Source organism: Amborella trichopoda, chromosome 7 (genome assembly GCF_054954075.1).
Source record: "Amborella trichopoda isolate Santa Cruz 75 chromosome 7, AtrichopodaSantaCruz75HAP2 v2.0, whole genome shotgun sequence".
NCBI classification, from domain to species: Eukaryota; Viridiplantae; Streptophyta; class Magnoliopsida; order Amborellales; family Amborellaceae; genus Amborella; species Amborella trichopoda.
The window spans coordinates 43,327,439-43,350,315 of NC_142342.1; the positions used below are offsets into that span (position 1 = coordinate 43,327,439).

The following is a 22,877-nucleotide window of genomic DNA, read 5'->3' on the forward strand; positions in this document are numbered from 1 at the left end:
GGATTGTTTTCACATTTCGAAAATAAAAACGGATTTTTTTGTTAATTCCCCTCTAGAAATTGGTATATAGGTAAAGCTTTTTTGTAATTTTCTTCAAAGTTTGTGTATTGGTAATTTTTTGTGTAAAGTTTTCTTCAAAAAACCAGAGAAAGAATGTTCCACAAGTTACCCAAACACTAATTTCCCTTCAAAATTTGGTACAGTGAAATAGCAACTGAAATGAAATGTCTGGGGAACTCACGGCATTTTCCCATTTCAATTCCAAAAGAATGTGAGAAAAGGAAATAAAATTGAACTAAAATGCCATGAGAAGAGAGTACAAGATTCAAGCATACCTTTGTCCTAGAATCTTTCTTTCTATATTATCACCTCTCCCATTCAGGAAATGTACACAATGAACCCATTTACTTTTTGGCACAAGGTCCATAGCTACTATCGATCGTAAAATCGAGTGGTTAAGAATGCATCATTGACTAGGCACACATCCAAATGAATGTCGTGACAAACTTCAATCCATTAAATATCACATCCAATAGCTAAGAATAATTGTGACCTCGTACTAAAAGTAAATGGTTTCATTGTATGCAATCCCTAAAACGAAATACTCTTAAGACCATCTCCACATCCATTCTCAACATTCTTCACTTAAATCTCACATTAAAGCCCCAAATTACACACTGCTAATCCATTTTCAACATTCTTCACTTAAGTCCCACTTTAAAGCCCCAAATTACACATTGCTAAATCCATAAATTTAGCTTAAGGAAATTCTTGGCCACTTAATTAAGTGGCTACATGATTTAGAGCATTTAGAACCCATCAATCTTGATAGAGAATTGCATTCCCAATCCCTATCAGATTCTGTGGGTGGGAGATCTGCTGATGTCCTTATTTTAACAAAGTTCTCACCAGTTTAGCCCATCCAGATCAGTACAGTTGCTGGGCAATTCAAAACCCCAAACAAAGCTTTAGAGAGAGGAAGATCATACCCCAAATAAATACCTCATTTAAATGCACCTACTTCTCCATTTTCCAATTTGAGGAGGCAAAATGTACAATCAGTCCGAAAAAAAAAAAAGATGGAAAAAAAAAATAAACATACAATAGACTAACCAATTTATCAGAGCTGGATTGAATTATGCCTCAATTTTCCATTGATAAATCCCCTGATTGAAGGGATGGATAGTTTCACATTTAGATACGAACTCAAAGATCGCATATAAGCAGTAATCATGGATGTAAAAATGGTAAAATTGTAGCTCTACATATCACATCAAGCATGAGGGATGAACCCAACTCACCAAAGGTATAAAAACACACACACAGACCCACTACCGGAAGAAAATGAAAATCTGGCAAATGATCAAATGCCCATATACCTGAAAATAAATCTGGAAACCCTTGCATTATGGAAGACTTAAGAAGATTTCACAATCTTCTTGTAATCATGAAATGTCCCAGGAAAAGGAGCGATCCTGCCCTCAGACACAACCCACAGCTCACCCACGGATCCAGATATCAGATGCTCATCATGGCTAACCTGAGAGCACAAAAACAGAAAAGGCACAGCATCATCCAGATCTTGTTTTTGAGAGAGAGAGATATATATAGAGAGAGAGAGATTCATCATACCATAAGTACACCTCCTTCGAAAAGAACAAGACCTTGTATGAGTGCTTCAACAGCATCCAAATCCTAAAAATTCAAAGACATGTTAATGTTGTTTTCTTTTATTATAAAATTATGTAATATCCCATGCTCCGGGATTTTTGCTACTTTAGGGAAAATACATTAGAGAAAATTTAAATGTAGCATCAATAGGAGATAAGATAAGAGAGAAGACTTAGGTGGGTTGGGCCATGTGGCACAAACCTAATACAACACCTGTCAGGAGGTGCAAGTTAGTTCAAGTGGCAGGCTCAAAAAGGGCAAGGAGTAGGCCCAAAAGGACATAGTTGGAAGTAGGTTGAAAAGATATGGGAACTTACAGCCTCATTGAGGATACAGCCTTAATAGAGTAGAATGGCGGACTAGGATTCGTGTAGCCGATCCCAATTAGTTGGGAAAAGGCTTTGACAATGATGATAATGATGTCTTTGCAACTTTGGTAAATTTGTTTTCTACCACCTATACTAACATTAATATCATCAACGTCGACTAATAATGTCCTTATATTTATATGACATGCAGACTTCAATAGAATATTGAGGAAGTAATCCAACAGCCCAAAATTCAAATTTGTTGAGCAGAGGCAACTTCATTTTTTTTTTTTTTTTTTCAATAATAGTCAACTAACTTAATACCACAACCAAGCATGATAATATGATTAATCGAGAAAATAGTAAAGATAGCTGCAAAAGATCTCAAAAAGCTAGCTATCTAAAATGATATTTTCGATAAACTTACCAGGTGATTTGATGGCTCATCAAGTAAAATGATGTGTGGTTTCTTAAAGGTTATCTTTGAGAATGCAACCCTGCTCTTTTGACCCCCTGTATCATTCAAAATAAAAAATAAAGACATTTTCCCGTTATTTATAGAACTATTAGGACTCATTGCAATCAATTCCATGACAAAATTGAATGTAAATGAAAATATGAAGGGATAATATTAAATGAATTTTTAAGGTGACAGGTTACCTGACAATGTGTACATAGGTTGAAGTGCAAGATTGCCAGTGACCCCAAATGACCCCAAGTGAGCCCTGAGCTTTTGCTCGGGTACTCCCTGAACGTTCCAAGAGTCAGCATCAGTCCTGGGTCTCAAGTTCCCGGCGAACAAAAGCCGGTAACATCATATTTCCCAAGGCATATTCAAATTAACTAACTAAACACTCTTTGAATATTCACACGAGAAAATAGCATATAAAATAACAGAAGAAAGGACAAACTACATGTAACATGTATCTGCAATATTATTGGACATAATTTCTCAGGCATAACAATCACTCATTCTTTTCTTAACTTCAAGTATTAAAATATGAACAGAGCATAATAATTAAATAGATGATAGTCACACAGGATGTTAGAGCGCAATACTTTTTGAGATATGTCCGGAAAAAACCCAGTTTTGTAACTGGTAATTACTGGTGATGGTGAGTAATGGAGGCAAACCACAATGAGAAGTCGTGAATCTTGGTTATATACAGCATCCATCTAAGCATAATTAATATAGAGGAGGTATAAATTAAGCTATAAAAATAAAAAGTAATATGATCTGTCAAAAGGGATTGCACATTGTGACAGACAGTAATAACACAATCTGGTTTTCGAGAATTTCTTGCTGGCATAGTTTCTCAAGAACTTTGGTTGATCTCATTACAATTTGAGAAAATTGACTAAAAGAGCAATTACAACAGAAACCTAAAAGTTTTAGATTGTGTTAGAAAAGAAGCACAGAGAAAATGGTATTAAACAGAAGGAAAAACAAAGCCAAATGTATTACTCAACACAGCATTTGTTAGTATACTGATAATTTCAAAACCTCAGATGCAAGAGAAACTGGCATGTATTTTGAAAAAAGCATTTCAGAAAGAGAAAGTATACCATAATCCCATGAACTGTGGAAAAACATAATGCATCGAGATCATCACTGTCCAATGAAATGATGAGTGGTGTTGAAGAAAGGGGCCTCACTAGAACAGGACATGGCCCCAACAATAGATCACACTCTGTCTTCTCTCTCAATCACTGTCCATTGCATTGGAAGGTGACGACCTGAATGGACTATGGTTTTTCCCAGATTCATAGGGTGACAGTAGATGTCCCTTTCAGAAAATTGAAGGAAGAAAAATGATGCAAATCACAAACCCACAGACTCACCGGGTAGCAACGCATCATATATAACAAGGGATTTGAAGATAAGTCAAGCCCATCAACATGGTGTTGGCTGAACACGGCCATTCGAACCTACAAGAAAGTAAACCACATCAGACTAACTCCCACTTGTCTCAAACATATAGACCTCGTTAACTAGGTATAAGCCGAAGGTTCCAGGAGTTCCTGTTAAATGTAAAAACAAATCTGAAAAGAGTTATTGCTAATGTCATAATGAATCCATGAAAAAGGCTAATTCTGAAAACATAGAGTCATTTCTATTTATGCCATTAAGAAATTTAAAGATAAGTCTCATTCTGGTCCATTGAAGGAAATGGTTGTGCTCCATGTAACATGCCTATAATTTTGTTAACTCCATCATAAGTAGAGGGTGTTTTTTCATTCTTTTCTGTCCCTTTGAATGAACTCAGAAAGGAGGTATAGTAAACTATGGGTAATTTGGTTACTTCTCATTTTATGACGCTGCAAGGTTTTTTTTATGTAAACATAAAAGAATTCCTTTTTTATAACAATATTATTATATATTATTATACTCCAAGGTGGATTTGCCATTATCTCGTGTGTGTGTGTTTCGCCTTTGTATGCTCAATGTGAGGGCAGGGCACAGCATGTAATGATGCTGATTCTATGCTAACAATTTTTAGAAGGAATTGGACTGACGTTCACAGGAGCATCCTATGAAGGCACCATAATAAATGACAAGCTTTGACAAATAAGAAGAATAAAAAGCTCAAGACTGTACCTTGGCTGAACGGAATACAGTGCCAGAGCTTGGTTGAAGTTCCCCTGATATTAATTTCAGTATGGTTGATTTGCCAATACCATTCGGTCCAACCACTGCAAAGCAATTTCACAAAAGAAAATTATAGGATGCAAAAAAGAAAAACCTTCAGCATGTACAAACACACACATATATGGAGAGAGAGAGAGAGTTGTCTAAACATATATCACATTTTGGAAAGGATGCACATAAATACGAAAAAAAAAAGTCAGCTGCCATTTCTGCCTTCCAAGTGAAGTCCCTAGCCAGCTAAGCTCCTCAGAGTTTCTATATAACATCAACTGACAAAAACAACGGAATTAACACAGTTGGTACTCGGTTAATCCTTACTTGCTATTCGGCTGTCAAGATCTATACCGAAATTCAAATTCTTAAACAAGAGAGGGCCCCCAGGATAGCCAAATGACGCATCACTGCAATGAAAAGACGCACGTTAAAAACCATTGATACTCTCCATGGCTAATCTGTTACATTACGTATTAAGGGAGCTTCCTCGCCTACTCTAGAGAATGACACTACGCTCACATATATTATAGTTTATAGAGAAAATAAAAAAGAACTCCAAATACGTGATTCAAAAGAAGCATGTTTATTCAATTGCAATCATTAGCAAACATTTGCTTCAACAGGGAAAAAAACGAAATTGCAAAAGTAGCAACACTATCGAACAATATTGCAGAACATGAATGCAAGAGGACTATCATCTTGGTAGCAATGATCGGCCCATTTAATAACAAAAATACTTACAACTTGACAAATGTACTGAAACATGAAATTGGCTATGAAAAGGTTTGCAGGTAACCTTCAGATGACACTTTTGACAATAGGTACTGTAGTGGCTATTTGTATACAATGAGACCCAAGGACAAACATGATCTTGAAAAAGATTTGCACACTGTATCATGCCTAAAATGACTTACGGAGGGCTTTGGGTGGTCAATGATTGGGGAGATTCCAAATCTGTAAATGAAATATAATAAAAACAATGTTTGATAGAATCAACCAAAAAAAGGGAAATGATTAATTGTTAATAGAATTTTCTTAACTAATAACAAATGGGTGACAATAAACCAGCATATTGTTTACATCATGACTTTTCCCAGTGAGGAAGATAAACACTATCAGGAGGTCATCCAACCATAACTTAAAAGAGAAGAAATGCCAAAGCATCACATGGATATTGAGCCATTGACCAATGAAAAAAAACAGATTGTTAGCAGTCGGAACAAACCTGAAGCTTACTATTGGTGCACTTGGCCGATCATCTGGAGTTGGAAACTCAAACTTGTAACTGCATATAAGATAATGAAATTCGTTCTTAAGCACATAAAAGCAAAAATGAATCCCTAAATAATAGAAAAAAATTTCAAGCAAGAGACAGATCACGACAACATAAAGTGATAGTAGATATGGATATCATGAAAGAAGAATACCCTGGATCGTTGACAATAGCATCCACATGACCCATCCTGTCCAGTGCCTAAAGATTCAAGAGAGTAGTCTTTCAGAGTTGACTAATTTGAGTCACAAATTTTAACTATAGCAAGAATCGCGCTTTGCACAAGCGCAGCAATTCATACCTTAATTCTCGATTGGACAAGAGATGCTCGTTTTGCATTATAGCGGAACTTATCTATAAAAGCCTGCAAAGTGAGACAAAAAGTACATATCATCCATCCAAATCTTTAACAAGGATAGCATGTTCAAGTGAACAGATGAAACTTATCTCAGAAATTAACCTTTAAACGCACGAAAACTATAATGCCAACACTTTAAACATTACTACCGAAACAACACCAGCCTCAAAAGATCCGTGAAAAACTAGTTGAAAGATTCCTTTTGTTAAGCGTGTACAACATTATCTTTTGTTACAACTAACTCCCAACCAGTACAATCAGCACATCTTCCCCAATAACTTTTATTCTCACCACTGTGCGTGTGTGTATGTGAGGAAAACAGCTATTTATAAGCACATGTTCCCCCCCCCCTCTCTCTCTCTCTCTCTCTCTCTCTCTCTATCAGGCGATACCTACTTCCCTCCCTCCCTCCAAACTAGAAAGAATGAAAAACAGAACCTGCATATGAGCCTTGTTCCGTTCATTCGACTCGAAGGCCTTTTGTTGATTCTTAAGCTGTTCCTCCCTCGTCCGCTCAAATGTATCATAATCTCCTTTGTAAGCAGTCAATTTTTGCATATGCAAATGCAGAATATCTGTGACTACCTGAAACAAAAAATTCCATGGGTTCAGTTTAAAATAAACAAATAAACATGCAATAAGAAAGCTAAAGCACACGATAATCTAACAGACTCTAGTATACAAAAAGTAATTGGGGTACTAGCCATCAACTGAACTGATGGATGGGGATGGAGTGTGGGACCCACCAGAACAGGATATGGTCCTTTAGGTATTATCCCGCGCTCTCCATTGCCATCATCAATAAATTGGACAGTACTTGCTAATAAGATTAGAATATGTCAATAAACATGCAATATACCGTATTCAGGAACTCCCTAGCATGAGACACAACTATGAATGTTTTTGGCCACTTCAGAAGATATGACTCCAGCCATAGAACGGCATGTAGATCGAGATGGTTCTGCAATATCAAGAAAAGTTCACTAACATCTTAGAAGAACTATTATAGGAAATAAGAGCTTGGACAGTGCACAATAACCCAATAAAATATGGAAAATAGACAGTTATTGGAATGATGGATGGTGATGGAAAGATTTAGTGGTCCCATAATCTCTCCAACCCTGCACATTACTCCAATGAAAGGTGATGACCCAGTGAACTATGGTATCTCCATTGTCTATTGTACTCTTGGATTATAATATACATTTGAATAACAGCATAAAAGCCTTAGACACAAGTCAACAACATCTTACTGTAGGCTCATCAAGAAGTAGCAAGTCAGGTTCAATAAACAGGGCACGGGCAAGAGCAATTCGCATTCGCCAACCACCAGAAAAAGCTCTAGTTGGCTTACGTTGCATCTCTGGAGTGAAACTTAGCCCCTGAGAAATTACTTTCATTTAACAACCAAGAAAAGTAATACCAGCTTTTAACTGCAAAAGACATCAAATCCCCGGAAAAGTTTCGAGACTTCTAAGAAAAAAAAAAGATACATAAGTACAATGTGTTTGACAATTGCTTTCAGAGTTTAAGCAAATCTTCCACTTTTAAGCCAATCCAAATCGAGATCTAAACAGGACATGTTTGTGTGTGGGTGTGCTTGTGTTTCAAATGGTAACTGAATTTCATTAATTTCAAAATTGATGTACAAGGAATTTTTTGCACTGTTTACAAAATTGAGCCTATGCCCAAGACTCTAGTTCTTCCAGGTCTAAAGATTAAAAGGCTATATTCTGTTTTCTATTCAAAAAATGATGGCACAGAAAAGGAAAGGCCAAACCAAAGAAAGCTGAGAGAGGGAATGGATGCCTGTGGAACATGAAATTTTTCTACAAGGTCCTTCCTATATGAGGCAGATCGAAGTACGTAAGACTGCTTCATTGGCCAGAGCATCTACCACAGTGTTTCCTCTCCAAGTGTGTCGAAAAGTTATGTTGATCCCGGCATATAGATTATATATTTTGTCAAATACTTGCTCGAATCTCCATGGGACCTGAGCCGATTTGGTAGCCTAGGCTATGATGTTGGTCAAGTCTCCCTCTATTCATTAAATTATTTCCCCAACTCGCCAACTGGATCCCCAATAAGCGGGCTTGAGTTTCTGTGAGTGATGAGTCCCTATGGCCAGTTGGTTAAATATGCAAGGAGGATCAATCCATGGTGGTTTTGGAAGAATGCTCCGTGCCTGTGGGAACTGGGTTTCCTTCAGAACTACCATCCAAATTTAATTAGAGGGCTATTTAACAAAATACCCATGAGAGGAATGTTATTTAGCATTTTACACATTTACACCTATTCCAACTCATGGCCGTGCCTTTTCGTGGGTATTTTAAAATTAAAATCAAACTATATGTATAAAATGTTGAATAGTGCATCTCTCATGAGTATTTTGATAAATTTCCCTTAATTTGATTTCGCCTCGTGCTCGTGGCATCTATTTTGAGAATTTTTAAATTTTTGTGGTGAACCACACAGTGGTTTCCGCTGACTTTGTATCATGATAGGCAAGAAATGATGAAGTTCCTTGCAGGTCATCACCAAAGAGATGACTCTCGAGTATGAACATGTTGTGATCGATCAGGGATGTTGTCTGGGCGGTTGCTCCTTGGAACATTTGACAGTTTCTTTCCAATCAAATGATAGCTTGGATAGAGATACACAATAGTAGATTGTCAAAGAGTGGGAATGGGGGGGATTTTTTTTTTCTTTTTTGGGGGTTTGACCACGGCTGCAATGTAGAAAGAGACACAATCACACCCAAAGGACAGAAGGATGCCCCTGTTTTTGGAGATAATGAAAGGTCGAGGCTTCATTAGATACATCCATAGGTTATCATAAAAAGAGGCACTGTGACGGTGTCTTTAGGAGTTGGGCACCATCAGTGTTTCAAAATGTAAAAGGTACAGCGTAGGCTGCCAGGACACCTGGCCTTCTATCCTAGGCAGTGTCTTGGCAACCTAGGAGGGTGCCTCAACCAAAGACAACAAAGAGGGAGGAGGAGGTAGCGCATTTGTGTCTATATAAACGCATGCAAGCACGCATGCGTGTATGTATGCATGTATGTATATATATCTATATGTGTGTGTGTGTGTATATATATATATATATATATGTGATATGCATATATGTGTGTGTGTAAATATCTATATCTATTTGTTCGATGAAGAGAGAGAGATGAAAAAGAAAAGGAAGAAGAAGACAAGCACCTGCCTAGGCAGCGCCTTGACCAAATAGGCAGTCACCTAGAGGGCCCCTGCCCTAGGAACCCGCCTAGTCCTAGAAGGGGTGCCTAAGGCCATGGCCAGCCCATAGCTAGCAAGTCGGGGAGTATCAATATATCAGCTCACTATAAAATCGGAAATAAATTGTTTTTATTTTAAAAAGTCGGAAGAAAAAATCAGATAAAAAATATGGATCGGCAAAAATACTTTATGTAAAGGTATCGCAAATATATCGGACTAGGCTCAAAAAATCAAAGTGAAAAAAACGGATAGGTTAACTAGGCTAAACTATGCACCATACTGACTATCATAACTATGCCCCATACTTACTATGTAGTCATGTTAATTTGAATTCCAAATTCAAAGCTTGTGCCATACTAACCATTTAGTCATGTAATTTAAAGCTTGTGCGTGTGCACCATACTAACTATTTGCTCATGTTGATGAATTCCAAATCCAAAGGTTGTGCATGTTTCTTTGAGGTACTTACCCATTTACTCATGACACATATTGTACTTACGCAAAAAGCAAAGTATCATTTTCTATACTTGCCCAAAATGCTATAGTTTTTAATAAAAAAAATGGAGCGGGGAGAGAGAAGAGAGAAGTGGTTGTAGAGAAATAAATAGAGAGAGAGAAATGAATGCAGAGAAAGAGAGAAGGGGGGAAGGGGGGCCACGGATCTCTCAGAGATGAGCACTGAAGAGCAGGCACATGCAGAGGTTTTTCAGATGGTATTGCCTTTGGAAGCAGATGGTGAACCTGTTTGTAAAGAACAACAGATGGGTGCGCTGCATGGAACTCAGATGGTGCTGTCTTTTTGAAGCTGACGGATTGTTGAATCAGATTTAGGGAAAAGCCCTAATTTTTTCCCTAATTTATTTTGCCTCAATGTAATATTCTTTGAGCTATGTTAAATTTGGGGATTTTTTAACCATGTTAAATTTGGGGATTTTTTATAGTTAATGTTGAATATGTGCTTTGAAAGTTCTCTATCATATGGTTCTCTTTTTTCCCTAATCTATTATTCCCTAATTTTTTTTAAGATGTTAAATTTGGGGATTTTTAATAATTATCTCTATGTTTTTCCCTATTGTATTTTCTCCTAATTTCTGTAAAATGGTTCTCTATCAGTGGTTATCTTTCTCTCTCTCTGTCTTGGAGCTTGATATCGAGCATTATAAACAGTGATTGATAACTGGTAAATAAATTTCCTAATCTATTTTCCCCTAATTTCTCTCTATGAGTGGTTCTCTTTCTCTCTCTATGTGTATTGGAGCTTTATATAGAGCATTATAAACAAGGATTAATACCTAGTAAATAAATCATAAACAAAATGAGATTTAATTCAGAAAATAAAAATAAACTAGTGTTCAAGACAATATAAAGCTGCAATACAATAAAGCCTACAAATCTCTGTGAGCATTCAGTGATTTTCTACAATAAATCAGCAGCCATATGCAATGAACCCGTTTTAGGATTAAAAAGAAAAAGAAAACAGGAAAGAAATAAAAGCAGGAAAAAGGTAAATGAACTTTTTTTGAAGGTATAAAACATGAACTTTTATAAACAGGAAAAAGGTAATAAACTTTCCAACAAAAAAAAAACAGATGTTATTAATAGTAAAGTTTTTTTGGAACGATTTATTGTAAATATCAAAAAATTGCGTTTTAAACTTCTTCATGAAAAAAAATGCACTTTTTTTACGCTCTTTTGAATAGCACGCAGATTAAAACGGTTTTCAAAAAACTCCGATTTTTTGAAAAATTCACGTTTAATAGGGCCAGCCTCAAGGCACCACCTAGACACTAAGAGGCCGACTTCTAAAACACTGGACACCATATCAATCAGTCAACCATGATTTAAATTGAAACAGGACTTCAGTAGCTTTAGCAAATCCATTTGTCTCAATGCTCTGCTCATTATGTCTGAACACAGGAGTCCAAACTTGTTTGTCACTACTTCTGCTACTGTGTGCCCCGAATCTGTGGCCAGTTGGTATAATCTTGGGAAGGCAGACTCCCATGTCTTGTGGCCAACCCACAGGTTCTTTTAAAAACCTAATTCAATATCCTTTTTTTGTTCTGAAACTAATTTGTCTATACTTTTGTTTTGTGTTTTTTTTTTGGGAATGTAAACTAATTTGTCTGTACTAATATTGCCATTTTGAACTAAGCCTCTTCCATGCCCCCGAGCATAGCCTTTGTGAGGGGTCATTGAGGAGCCAGACCCTTTATGTAACCAGCCCGCTGGGAGGATATATTTGTGCTTCTTTTCTTTATTTATGACCAGGTTAATTTTTTAAGAAACGACCATGTTAATTACTTAAAAGGTGGTGTTAGAGTAGGGCTCCTGCAAATCTCACCCAACTAGGGTCCACTGAAATGCATGGTTCAGATCACATAAGATGGCTTTCAAGATGGATCATTTTTAGGGCTCCGAGTTCTTTTTTTCCTTTTTCTTTTCTTTGTCAGAATCTTAATCTTGGGGACAAGAGTATGTATTTGCACATTTTTTGGTCCTAATCATCCAAAATATGGACAAATGAGGGGGCACCACACTTTCTTGGTGGAAGCCCCTGCCACACCAATTACTTCTACAAACCAGAAAATAACTTTACGCTCGTATGATGTAAATATATCACAGCTACGACTAACAGTATTCATGGAAACAACCCGAGTTTTGACAGAAAAAGAAAAAGCATATAAACATGTGGCAGCATATCCCATCCACATTACTACACAAAGTTCCCTTAGTGATGTAAATTCATGTCCAAAGTAAAAGTAAATAAAAACTATCCAACTAAATTGAGGGCTGCATTTTACTCTTATCTAGAATTTGCTTAGGCATTAAATTGACAAAGAAAAAAAAACAGATCCCTTTGAGAACAAACCGCAAGAATGGAAGCTGCGCGAGATTCGGCAGAGTAAGCATCAATCATTTCAAGTCTTTTGTAAATTTGTTGGAGCCTCTCTGAGACAGCATCTCGGCCATTCTCCCCATGGATTGCTCCATTGTCCTTTGTTGTCGCTTCCGCTTCAGCATCCCTCTTTGAGAGGAGAAGAAACAGTTCAGTACACTCAAAAGATAGTACAGTAACCACAATGGCAGGTCTAGAATGGTAACGAATAAATGTCACCAAAATAAAATAAGGACAATAAGTATATGGGGAAGTGACCTGTTTATACCAAAAAAAATCATAGCTCACTGTCCAATGAATTAATTGATGGAATATGATGAAGAAAGAGTAAGATCACCATTCAGGTCATGTATCATTCAGGTGTTTCTATTGTATCTCCATTAAAATTCATCATTTCATTAGAAATGAGACAACCCCATGTATTATAAAATCATTTCCATAATACATTTAAAGTTCGAAAAATCCAATAAGACCTGCTGTGAAAGAAGACGAGCTTCTTCTTCCAAGAGCTGCACTCTCTCAATATCAGAGTTGAGCACACACTGCAGGGCCGACGTGTCATCGCCCGCTACCTCTTGTTCCACGTGTAATATTTGGCAGTTTTTAGGTATGCCATCAATCGCATGCATAGCCATATGCCTAAGGAAAGTTGTTTTCCCTGTACCATTTCTGCCCACCAACCCTGATAAACAAAGACAAATAGAGACACAATCAATATTCGCAAAAGACCAAATTAAATATCATTTAAAAAAAAAAAGTCCATCAAACAATTAATTAATAAAAAACCATCCAAAATTATGGACAATCTGGAGCTCAATTGTATAATACATGTTCCAGTGATCAGTTTGACAAATATGTTATTTCTACTTTTCTAATTGCGAAATTAATTTCGTGATGCATTCAACTATCTGGGATTTCCTTAATGCATTTACACTTTGTTTGATCAAATATTTTGTCCATATTCACTAAACACTTACATGTGTTAGTGTCTTCATGTGTGTATGTAATTTACACCACAATTTCAAAGTATCTTTAAATCACTTTTCTTTTTCAACAGCGGAATAGGTATTTAGGACCAAATTAGACTTTTCTCCGTGATCTAGGGGGTAAGCATCTTGACTCCATGTTACATGTTTGAAAAAGTAATCTACTTAGTGCATGAAGACTTAATCTACTTACTAGATAAGAAAGCATCAAATAACCACATATTTATTAATGCTTATGTAAGGACATGGTGAAATAGATAATTCCAAACAAAACTGCTCAAATACATATGTAACCATTCATAGCATCCCAGATATAGCATGATAAGCAAACTCACCATAGTGCCTCCCAAAAGATAAAGTCAGTGAACCCTCCTTTATAAGATCACGGCCACCAACAGAGATATTGAAGTTCTCCATGTGAATATCCTTTGTGGTCGGCCCACCTTCACCAGTTCCATGGGTAACGCATACAACGGGCATCCCTGCTTTAGCTGCTTCCATCTCTGCCAAATGCAACTGAAATTGTGCCTGTTTTGGCAAATATACAATATGCAGCATAGGTTTATCAATAAGATGAAACAATATGAAAAATCCAAACCTTCAATTCAAGAATTTGGGAAGCAGCATGAGGTAAGATAAGAAGCAACATTCGCGAAAAGGATTTTCCTCACAAAGATAAACAAAATACAGCAGCCAACAGTTCAATAAAATTATTTGTGAAAAATCACATTAGATAAGACAAAAAAATCTAAGAATTCAAAAAATCCAAGAAATAGGTGCAGCATCATTACGAAAGCTAAGAAGCAATACTAGCTAAAAAATTAACACTGATTTCTCACCTCCCTTTGGCGTTCCTCTTTCCTCTTTCTTCTTTCAAGCTTTGCTTTGTCTCTCTCTGTTAAGACAGGACCATCAGGCACCTCATTTTGCTTCTTCGGAGCTTCATCTTCATTCAACCCATCGTACATTCTCAGAGGTGTAGCAAGACTACGAACAGCTTCTTTGGTTGTTGCAAGCCCATGCTTTCCAAACTTATGGCAGAGTTTGCTGCAAACCTACATTTCCAAAATGAGTTGTCTCATTAGCTAAGGTAGTCTAACTACACACGCCCATTCTATTCAACATAAGGTATGTATAAGTGTATTGTATATATTGTCATTGACATGTGATGAATAATATTAACAAGAGTAATCATTAATTAGCACGATTGATTGGAGATCATCTTAGTAAACACCCATTATAATCAACATATTAGTGGTAATATTGATAATCTATTAATCTTATAAGACATGCATATTCTATTCAACATGTTACCAGTAATATAACATACAATATACTGAGTAAAATGGAAATCATCAGGCAAGTCACCAGATTCCTCCCAGGAGTCGCCCAAAACTCTTGTCAACCTCAGTTAGCTATAAAAACAGACAATTCTTCCACGCTTCATAAAACACATATAATTAATTAGATATTTACATTATAAATGTAAACATAAATGATGGAAAATGGACTATCACATCATTCTATATTATTGTATTTTTTTTATAAAGATTACTGCATCATTATCATTTCGACATATCACTACATAGATAGTTAAATCAATTAATCAACAATAAATAACCTTACAACTACGTATATAGCCTGCAAATTCACTAGTTCTTAATATCACATAAGCTGACAAAACAACAAAACCTGAATTTGAAGCCATATAGAATTCTAAACCACAAACTGCACCAATCAATATAATGCACAGCTGGCTCTACGTATCCGCAAAATCATATCAAAGCTGATAAATATCATTACGTGCCTTTTAGGAATTCTACCAGGTTGCCAGTGTTGAAAAGGTAGTCACTCGAACTAGAAGTGATCATGAATCCACTCTAAATTCCGAAAACCATTAAACATCACTGGATTATATTAATATGTATAGAGGATTTCCATCAAGTATAATGCCATAAAAATAAGTAACTATAAAGTTGTACTAACCGAAAACATGAGATCAAACATAACAAGAAGTAATAAGTCTCAAACATATGAATCAGTGTTAAAGACTAGAACTCCAGTCGGGAAAGCTCAATTCAGACTAGGCCATCATGGACTCAATCGAGTTTGAACAGCAAATAATAAGGAAGCACTGGAAACTGGACAGACTGGCCAGTTCCCATGTGTTTGGCTCCAGACTCGCACCCTGCAGCCACCAAGCAACTCAGGCAAGTCGACTAGCCAAATTTTCTAACACTGATATCAATACATTGAGAATTTATTTTTCTTTTCTTTTTTCCTGAAATGAGTACATTGAGAATTGCAGCTTATCTAATAAAATATAGAGTGAAGGAGAAAGAAACAGAGATAGAATGGTTAAGGTTCCCATATAGCAGGTGCCTCTTGGGTTCATAAAAGAATGTCTTAGAGATTATTTAGTTGGAGAGAGAGAGAAACATAGAGAGAGAGAGAGAGATTTGCAAAGCTTCAAAAAACACATACTAATGGATTGAGAGTAAGAGATAAAGGCACATGGCAATGTTCATAGTTAGATAGAGATTAAATAATGTGGAGATGGCCTAGAGGGAAAAAAAAACAAAAGAGAGAGAAAAGCCTTTGCCACTTATAGAATAAATCATGTACAGAGAGAAACCAAACAAAAACAATGCAGATACAGAAACAGAGAGTTCAAATGTATTAACATACCGTTCGCCCCTCTGATTCATCATCAACGCATCCAGAATCGATCAGGAGCTCACCGATCGCATTGAAAACACCCTCTCCTTCCAAACCGAAATCAAAATCTTCATCAGCGAGAACATCGATGAAGTAATCGATGATGGGTTTATCAACATCATGAGCCCTTTTCCCCAAAACCTCATGAACTATTGTGGCTGCATCTAATGCCCCCATTATTCAACCTTTATTCCAGAATAAAAAATGAAAAAAAAAGAGAGAGAAAAATGGGTTTCCAAAAAAAAAAATTAATGGAGATAAGGCTTTTCTAATGTGCAAAAATAAGGAAGAAATGGAGATTTCTCAGTAGAGAGAGACAGAAATCCCCTCAAAATTTAGAGAAAAATCCTCTGATTTCAAAGAGTAAAGAGAGAGTGTAAAATCTCCCCTTTTACGAAGAGAGAGAAAGTAGAAATCTCTCTTTCTTTGAGAGAGTAAAATCCCTGATTTTTTCTGAGTTTTGCTTGAGCTTTTCATAAAAGAGCCATGGCTCCTGCTTTGATGACCAAATGAAACACATATGATCCCACCAAATATTTTTGTAGGACAAAATCTGCCCTACTTAATGCTACGTATCCAAAAGGATTAATCTCCCTTCTCGATATTTATAAATATTATGTAAAATATGCGACGTTTATAAAGTTTTATATTAACTGCGAACCTAATATAATTTATCTAATACAATCTAACTCTTTTATCTAAATATAAGACGAAGTGAGAGAAAAATTTAGGATTATTAACATGTAATATAGGACAACCCAACGTATCACCCCACCCTAAAAACTAAGGCATGAGCTATATGGCTAAATAACTGAGTTGGGGCTCGGGGTTGGGCAGTTTTTGTATAGACCCTTGGGCCAAGGCTGGTCATACTTATTACAAATCTTAGTTAAAAAGAAAGTATTGTATACAATGAGACTATTTACCTTTGAAATGTGGAGATCACATTTAATTATAACCATTCGAAGTGAAATCTGATAGTTTTGGTGTGCGATAAAGTTCGAAAAAAATTCTTTTAGAGTTTGAGCTTGGTCAATTGAATAAATGAAGCTATCCAATTTCACATTAGGTAGTCAAGATTAATTGTGACTATTTGGTATTAAAAGTAAATCGTCTCGTTATATTATTTTTTTATAAATGTTTCAATTTTTAAAACCGCGTGGTTTTTATAAGGATGCAACCTTAAACAATTCAATTAAAACGCACCTTAAAATTTTATCATAACATGTAATTTTGTTATAAAAAATTCTTAATATTATCTTAAAATCTATTTTCATACCTAATTATAAAATTTTAAATTCAAAAAATGGTTAAAATCAAGTAGATCTATAAATATATAAAATATTAAAAATAGACGGTTTAGATAATATGTTGCAAGATGCATTATTTTCGAGACTCAAAAACCTTTTTTTTTTCATATTCATACATCTCAATGTCGAGATGATCGATTAGAGGGTTTATTCAACAATAAAACGACATTTCCGATTGATGTTTAAGGTGGTGCATATGTGATTTTACATTTTAAGGTTGCAACCTTATATAAACTTTAAATGTTATATAATCTATGTTTTTGTGGTCAAAAACATCGGCTACGCTTGTATTTATTGCATTAAAAAATGATCATTAATACACCCATAGTCACTCATGCAAATTGGAACGACTGAAATTTACCATTACCTTCTTTGAAGTGACCAAATAATCTAAAGACCTCTAAAGTGTTATGTGACCTTTTAACTTCCTTTGGGTTTGTTTTTAGAAAGGATCATCAAAATGGTCAAATCACCCCAAAAGTAGGTCAAGTCAACCCATTGGCAAAGTGGCTAGTGCAATGAGATGATTTGATTGGAGTACCTTTTCAAATATTTTATTAATAAAATCTTAAATGGGCATTTTAGTATATTTGCTTATAATCCCCCCATCTGTCCTTTATTTCCAAACCTGAAACAATAGAAGTTAGTAAAAAACAAACGCTTTGAGTTTATTTCCAAACCTGAAACAATAGAAGTTAGTGAAAAACAAACGCTTTGAGTTTATTTCCAAACCTGAAACAATAGAAGTTAGTGAAAAACAAACGCTTTGAGTTTAGAACCTAAAACAAGAAAAGGCAAGTTCATCATTTGGCTTGAGCCACACAAGTTGAGACATGATGGAAATGGCTCTTTACTCCTTAATCTAATAGAGGAAGAAGTGAAGAACAGCATTTTTGTAGAATTTTAGAGGGCAAATTATTAATTTCAATCTAGTTGTTGGAGCCATAATAAGGATTGGAAAAATGGTGTTCCGCCTTTTACAATGACTGGAAGCCATCCCTATTACAAGATGTTATATACTTAAAACAATTGTTATTTAAAGAGAAATTTATGTAAATACAACCCCAAATATCTGTTATTTAAAAATCCATGCCCCTTATTTAAAGATAAATTTATGTAAATACACCCCCAAATATCTGTTATTTAAAAATTCATGCCCCCCGCCGAGTTTGTTTTTGCATTCACACTCCATTTTCATTTTTCTTATTTTTCCAAATTGGCCTTTACTTCAGACCTTCAATATCCACATTTTAACCTATGTCGTGCCTTGTTGAAAAGGTTCTTTCTCATATGCATAACTTGGACTTTAAAGGCTTGAAGTTATTCTCATAACAAACTTTAAATCTTAAAGGTCTGAAATTTAACTTAATAAATAATTGAGCCCAACAAATGCAACAAATGAAAAACTTTTATCCTAAAACGCAACTTCGAACATGAAGATCTAAAGTTATTGGTTTCACAGGAGATGTGAGGACAAATTTTGGGGTTTATTTGAGAAACTTCTTTTAAATGTGTTCATTATTTTATTGACTATTGTTGGGGCATAAGATGAAGCTTACAAATGTAATACATGAATACATACGGGTGTGTAGGTTGTATAAGGTTGCCATTTTAAACAATCAAATCAAGGTGGACCCCAAAACTTTGTTAAAGAGATGCGTTTTTGGTCTCCAAAGCCCTTAGGATGATGCGAGAATTTAATTTAATTTATAATTATAAAATTTAAAATTTTAAAATAGTTAAAATCAAGCTAATATATAAACGCATGAAAATCTTAAAAATAGACAGTCCAGATTATGTATTATAAGATATATTGTTTTTATAAGCTGGTCTATAAACACATTAACTTTTTTTCTCTATAACTATATATCTCGATGTCAATATGATCAAGCATATGTTTTTCAACATCAAAATAACTTTTTTCGAAAGATTTAAGAGGTGCACCTTAGTTCTGCATTTTAAAGCGTCAACTTTATATGAACTTTTTCCATACATATATTATAAAAACTTTGCACATATGTTCCCACAAACTTTAACTTTGGACCTTATCAAAACCAGATAGCGACAATACAGCAGGTAAAATTTAATATTTGGATAAGATCTTCATCGAGTTGCTATATTTATGAAGAACTAATGTATTAAAACAAAATATTTAGTTTTAGCTTTTTATGTATAGGGATATTATTCGATCCTTCAAAACTAGACTTGTCATGAATTCTCAAACTATGATGGATTTAGGTTTAGTCCTAACTAATACTTGGTTCTTTCATATCTTTATTCTTATAAAAGTTAAGTTAAAGTGGTAACTCGAGATCTTCAAAGTATATATTTAGAACAACTTTTGACCTTCAAAGTCTAAATATATGTAAGAGAAAGCCTTCCCAATAACCACTTAAGTAGAATTTGGGATCCTGAAGGTCCAAACCAAGGGCAATTTGGAGAAAAAAAAAGAAATATAAACATCAAAGCAAACTTTTAGGAGGGATTTTTTAAATAATAGGTATTTTGGGGATTTTCTCATATATTTTTATTATTTTAAACCATACAAAGAGAGCTCATATATTGCATCACATTACTTGCATGCATCCATGAAGGGACCTTAAAGTTAAAATATAGGAGATAATGTTTTTTTGAACCCATATAATAATATGTGAAACTTGGGCATGTGTCTAAGATAGGCAGTAATTATTAGCTTCTTAATTGAAATTTTGCTAGAAATGTTCAATATCTCTTAAAAAATTTAATTTATTTTTTTATAAATGATATATAGACGTGTAGTGTTTGAAAGACTAATTTCCAATTTAAAATTATTAACACATGCATCCAAATCACAAATCACGCCGGTACACATACGCTCGTCTTTGTAACATAGCTTATAACTGGTAGTCACAATTTGATCCACACAAAGGGAGCTCATTGGAGTTCGAACATATGGAGAGCTTTGTATGAGTTTACATCACGGTTGATGCGCTTATAACCCAACGATCTCAATTGTGTGAATATTTGGACGGTTGGGATTTTTTTGCTAACGTCAAAACGGAAAGCACAGCATACACTGCTGGTGTATTCCGTGCTACACCGCGAGAGCATGGGCAAAGCGGATATCAACCGTACATATGCCTATCGATGTTCCAGACAGTGGATATCGACCGTACATATGCCTATCGTAAAGGACTATAACAACTCTGCCTCCCATTCAAGGTATCAGTTGATTTCCCATGGCACACGCTGTACTATGTAACGTACAGCAAAAGGTATCCCATAAGATTGGCCAGAAGATTTCCTGCTTCCCGCCGGAGCATATTATTTATTTACTCCTTCGAGTAAACCCAATCTAGTAGCATCTTTAGGACCCCAAATTTTGTAGAAAGAACATCTTCAATTCATAGGCCAAACTCAAGTAAAAATACATAAAAAATTCAAGTTACACTCTTTATAGGCTCGAAGAGAATAATATCTCAAGATTAAATATAAATTGTCAAATTACTAGAGAATGAGATCTAAGTGTTAGAGAACTCAAAATCGATTTTTTTTTCTTTTGAAAACAATCACCCAGTGACTCTTAGGTTATTTCCAAAATTACAGACCAGAAAAATCCTTGTGGGTTTTCTATCCAAGGGAATAAGTCAACAGTATGCTCATGTAGGACCTAAGGAAGTATACACTCTCAACAAGACTACTATCAAATGAATGAGGTAGTCTGGGATGGACTAGGACCATAACCCAAAGTCCAATAAATATTTTTTCAACTTTATTGCCCTGATTTCACATTGACAGTTAACAAGTAATTGAAACATTGTGCATCAAACTATTCTCATATCTTACACTCCATGTTTGTTCACCCTTTATTTCCTTCTCCTCAAGCAAGAATAAAGAGCAATGCTTTTCGAAAGTACGAAAAGTCTTCTCAAAAAAGAGAAAGGGACCCACTATTCCTTTATTCCATTGGACAAGGCAAAATTTAACTACAAGTATTAAAAATTGAAAGAAGAGGAGAAAGAAAAGAGAAGAAGAAGCTGAGAAAGAGCAAATATCATAAGAACTACATTTTTAACAACCATAGCTGACTTTGATATCCAATGTAGTCCCATAGTTTCCCATTGAGACCTTTTTTTTTTCTTTTTTTTTCTTTTTTTAATTATTATTTTTATATACCTTAATCCATTCCTATAATTCCTATAAATAGGTCAGGAATGGGAACTTTACTCTGTTTTCTTCTTCTTCTTTTTTGACATGTAACAAGGCAGGAAATGAACCTTGACGCTTAAGATTTTTTCAATGGAAAAAGTTTATATAGAGCCAAGGCTCTAAACAATCAAATTAGAGTCTACCTCAAAAATTTTACTAAAAGAGATTGTTTTGATGCCCAAATATCGTCAAATTGATAAGCTCGACATCAAGATGTATGGACATGAGAAAAAAAATGGATTTTAAGTTTTAAAAATAGAACATATTGTAATGTATTTTTGGATTGTCAATTTTTAAGATTTTGAAGTTTTCATAGATTTACTCGATCTACATTATTTTTTAAGCTTTAAATGTTATAATTAAAGATGAAAATATATTTTAACGTTAAAAGAATTATCTACAAAGAGACCATTTTCCTTTTGTACACGAAGGTCATAATCAATCCTGTCCCTTAAATTTTGAAATGGGTGGTTATAAGAGTGTCATTGAACATACGTAAAATTACAAAAAACAAATTCTCAGACTTCATGACTCACTCAAAGCCATCCAATTTGACATCTAATGGGTAAAAATAGTTCTGACCTCCTTGTAGAAAAGATATATAATCTCTTTGCATATAATCCCATATTTTAATACCATTAAAGCTTTTCACGTGTGGGGCAATAAATCCCAATTCCACCTCACTCCAGCTCAAAGTTGGCCAGAACATTGGTTAAGTAAATAATCAAAACTCAAGTAAATTATTAGGAGATCTGAAAAAAATTATTGACAAGATTATCAGAGTGAGTGATCACGAAAATATAACGGACGTCTCTTTTTTGCCCCAAATTCAGGGCCCCTTTGTTCGCTTGTTTTCAAGACCTGTAGAGGGAGGAAGCAATAGCTAGCTCGACCAGCCCTTAGATCCTAACCCTCGGGGGTGAGGCTGACCTTCAGTCCAGCCAGGCCATAAATGAGTGCGCATAGGAAGTATGAGAAAAGGAGTTGTCGAAAAAACGAGTATAATATAGTATTTGTAGAGATAACTGAACACCAACCTAATCTTGCCCGGATAAGATGGAATGCTAAGTTTGCGCACTTCGCTTTGCTATATTCTTATACAACGAACAAAATCCCTCTAGCTTTGCGAGTGTTTTACCCTCCTCTTGCTATTTTTGACACTTAGCCTTTTACTATGTTTAAGAGGTTCAATACTGGGGGATACGTAGTTCTTCTAACTCAAGATTCCATGTTTTCAATTATCTAATAAATCACTTAATGAAAGTAGATTGTCTCCGTAT

The 22,877-nt window shown here is 35.2% G+C and overlaps 1 protein-coding gene across 1 annotated transcript; it reads right to left on the reverse strand.

Moving 5' to 3' along the window:
- Positions 1–1,127: 1,127 nt before the first annotated feature.
- On the reverse strand, positions 1,128–16,587 carry ABCF3 (general control non-repressible 3). The gene is made up of 18 exons (XM_006827693.4): positions 16,070–16,587; positions 14,221–14,436; positions 13,717–13,909; positions 12,869–13,077; positions 12,369–12,524; positions 7,508–7,636; positions 7,114–7,215; positions 6,693–6,839; positions 6,198–6,260; positions 6,051–6,097; positions 5,849–5,908; positions 4,948–5,030; positions 4,579–4,673; positions 3,822–3,908; positions 2,640–2,727; positions 2,407–2,492; positions 1,633–1,695; positions 1,128–1,540 (listed from the first exon to the last, which is right to left on the reverse strand). Exons 1-18 carry the CDS (start codon positions 16,274–16,276, stop codon positions 1,418–1,420), a joined length of 2,154 nt encoding a protein of 717 aa, XP_006827756.1. The 5' UTR covers positions 16,277–16,587; the 3' UTR covers positions 1,128–1,417.
- Positions 16,588–22,877: the final 6,290 nt, after the last annotated feature.

Bases quoted from the DNA above. Each gene is read 5' to 3' on its own strand.
- ABCF3 (XM_006827693.4), bottom strand. From the start codon at position 16,276: ATGGGGGCATTAGATGCAGCCACAATAGTTCATGAGGTTTTGGGGAAA. The intron at 12,525-12,868 runs GTCTTATTGGAT...CTCCTCTCAAAG, and splicing joins CTCGTCTTCTTTCACAGCAG to AGGGATGCTGAAGCGGAAGC. The intron at 6,261-6,692 runs GTTCTGTTTTTC...CTCACTTTGCAG, and splicing joins GGAACAAGGCTCATATGCAG to GCTTTTATAGATAAGTTCCG.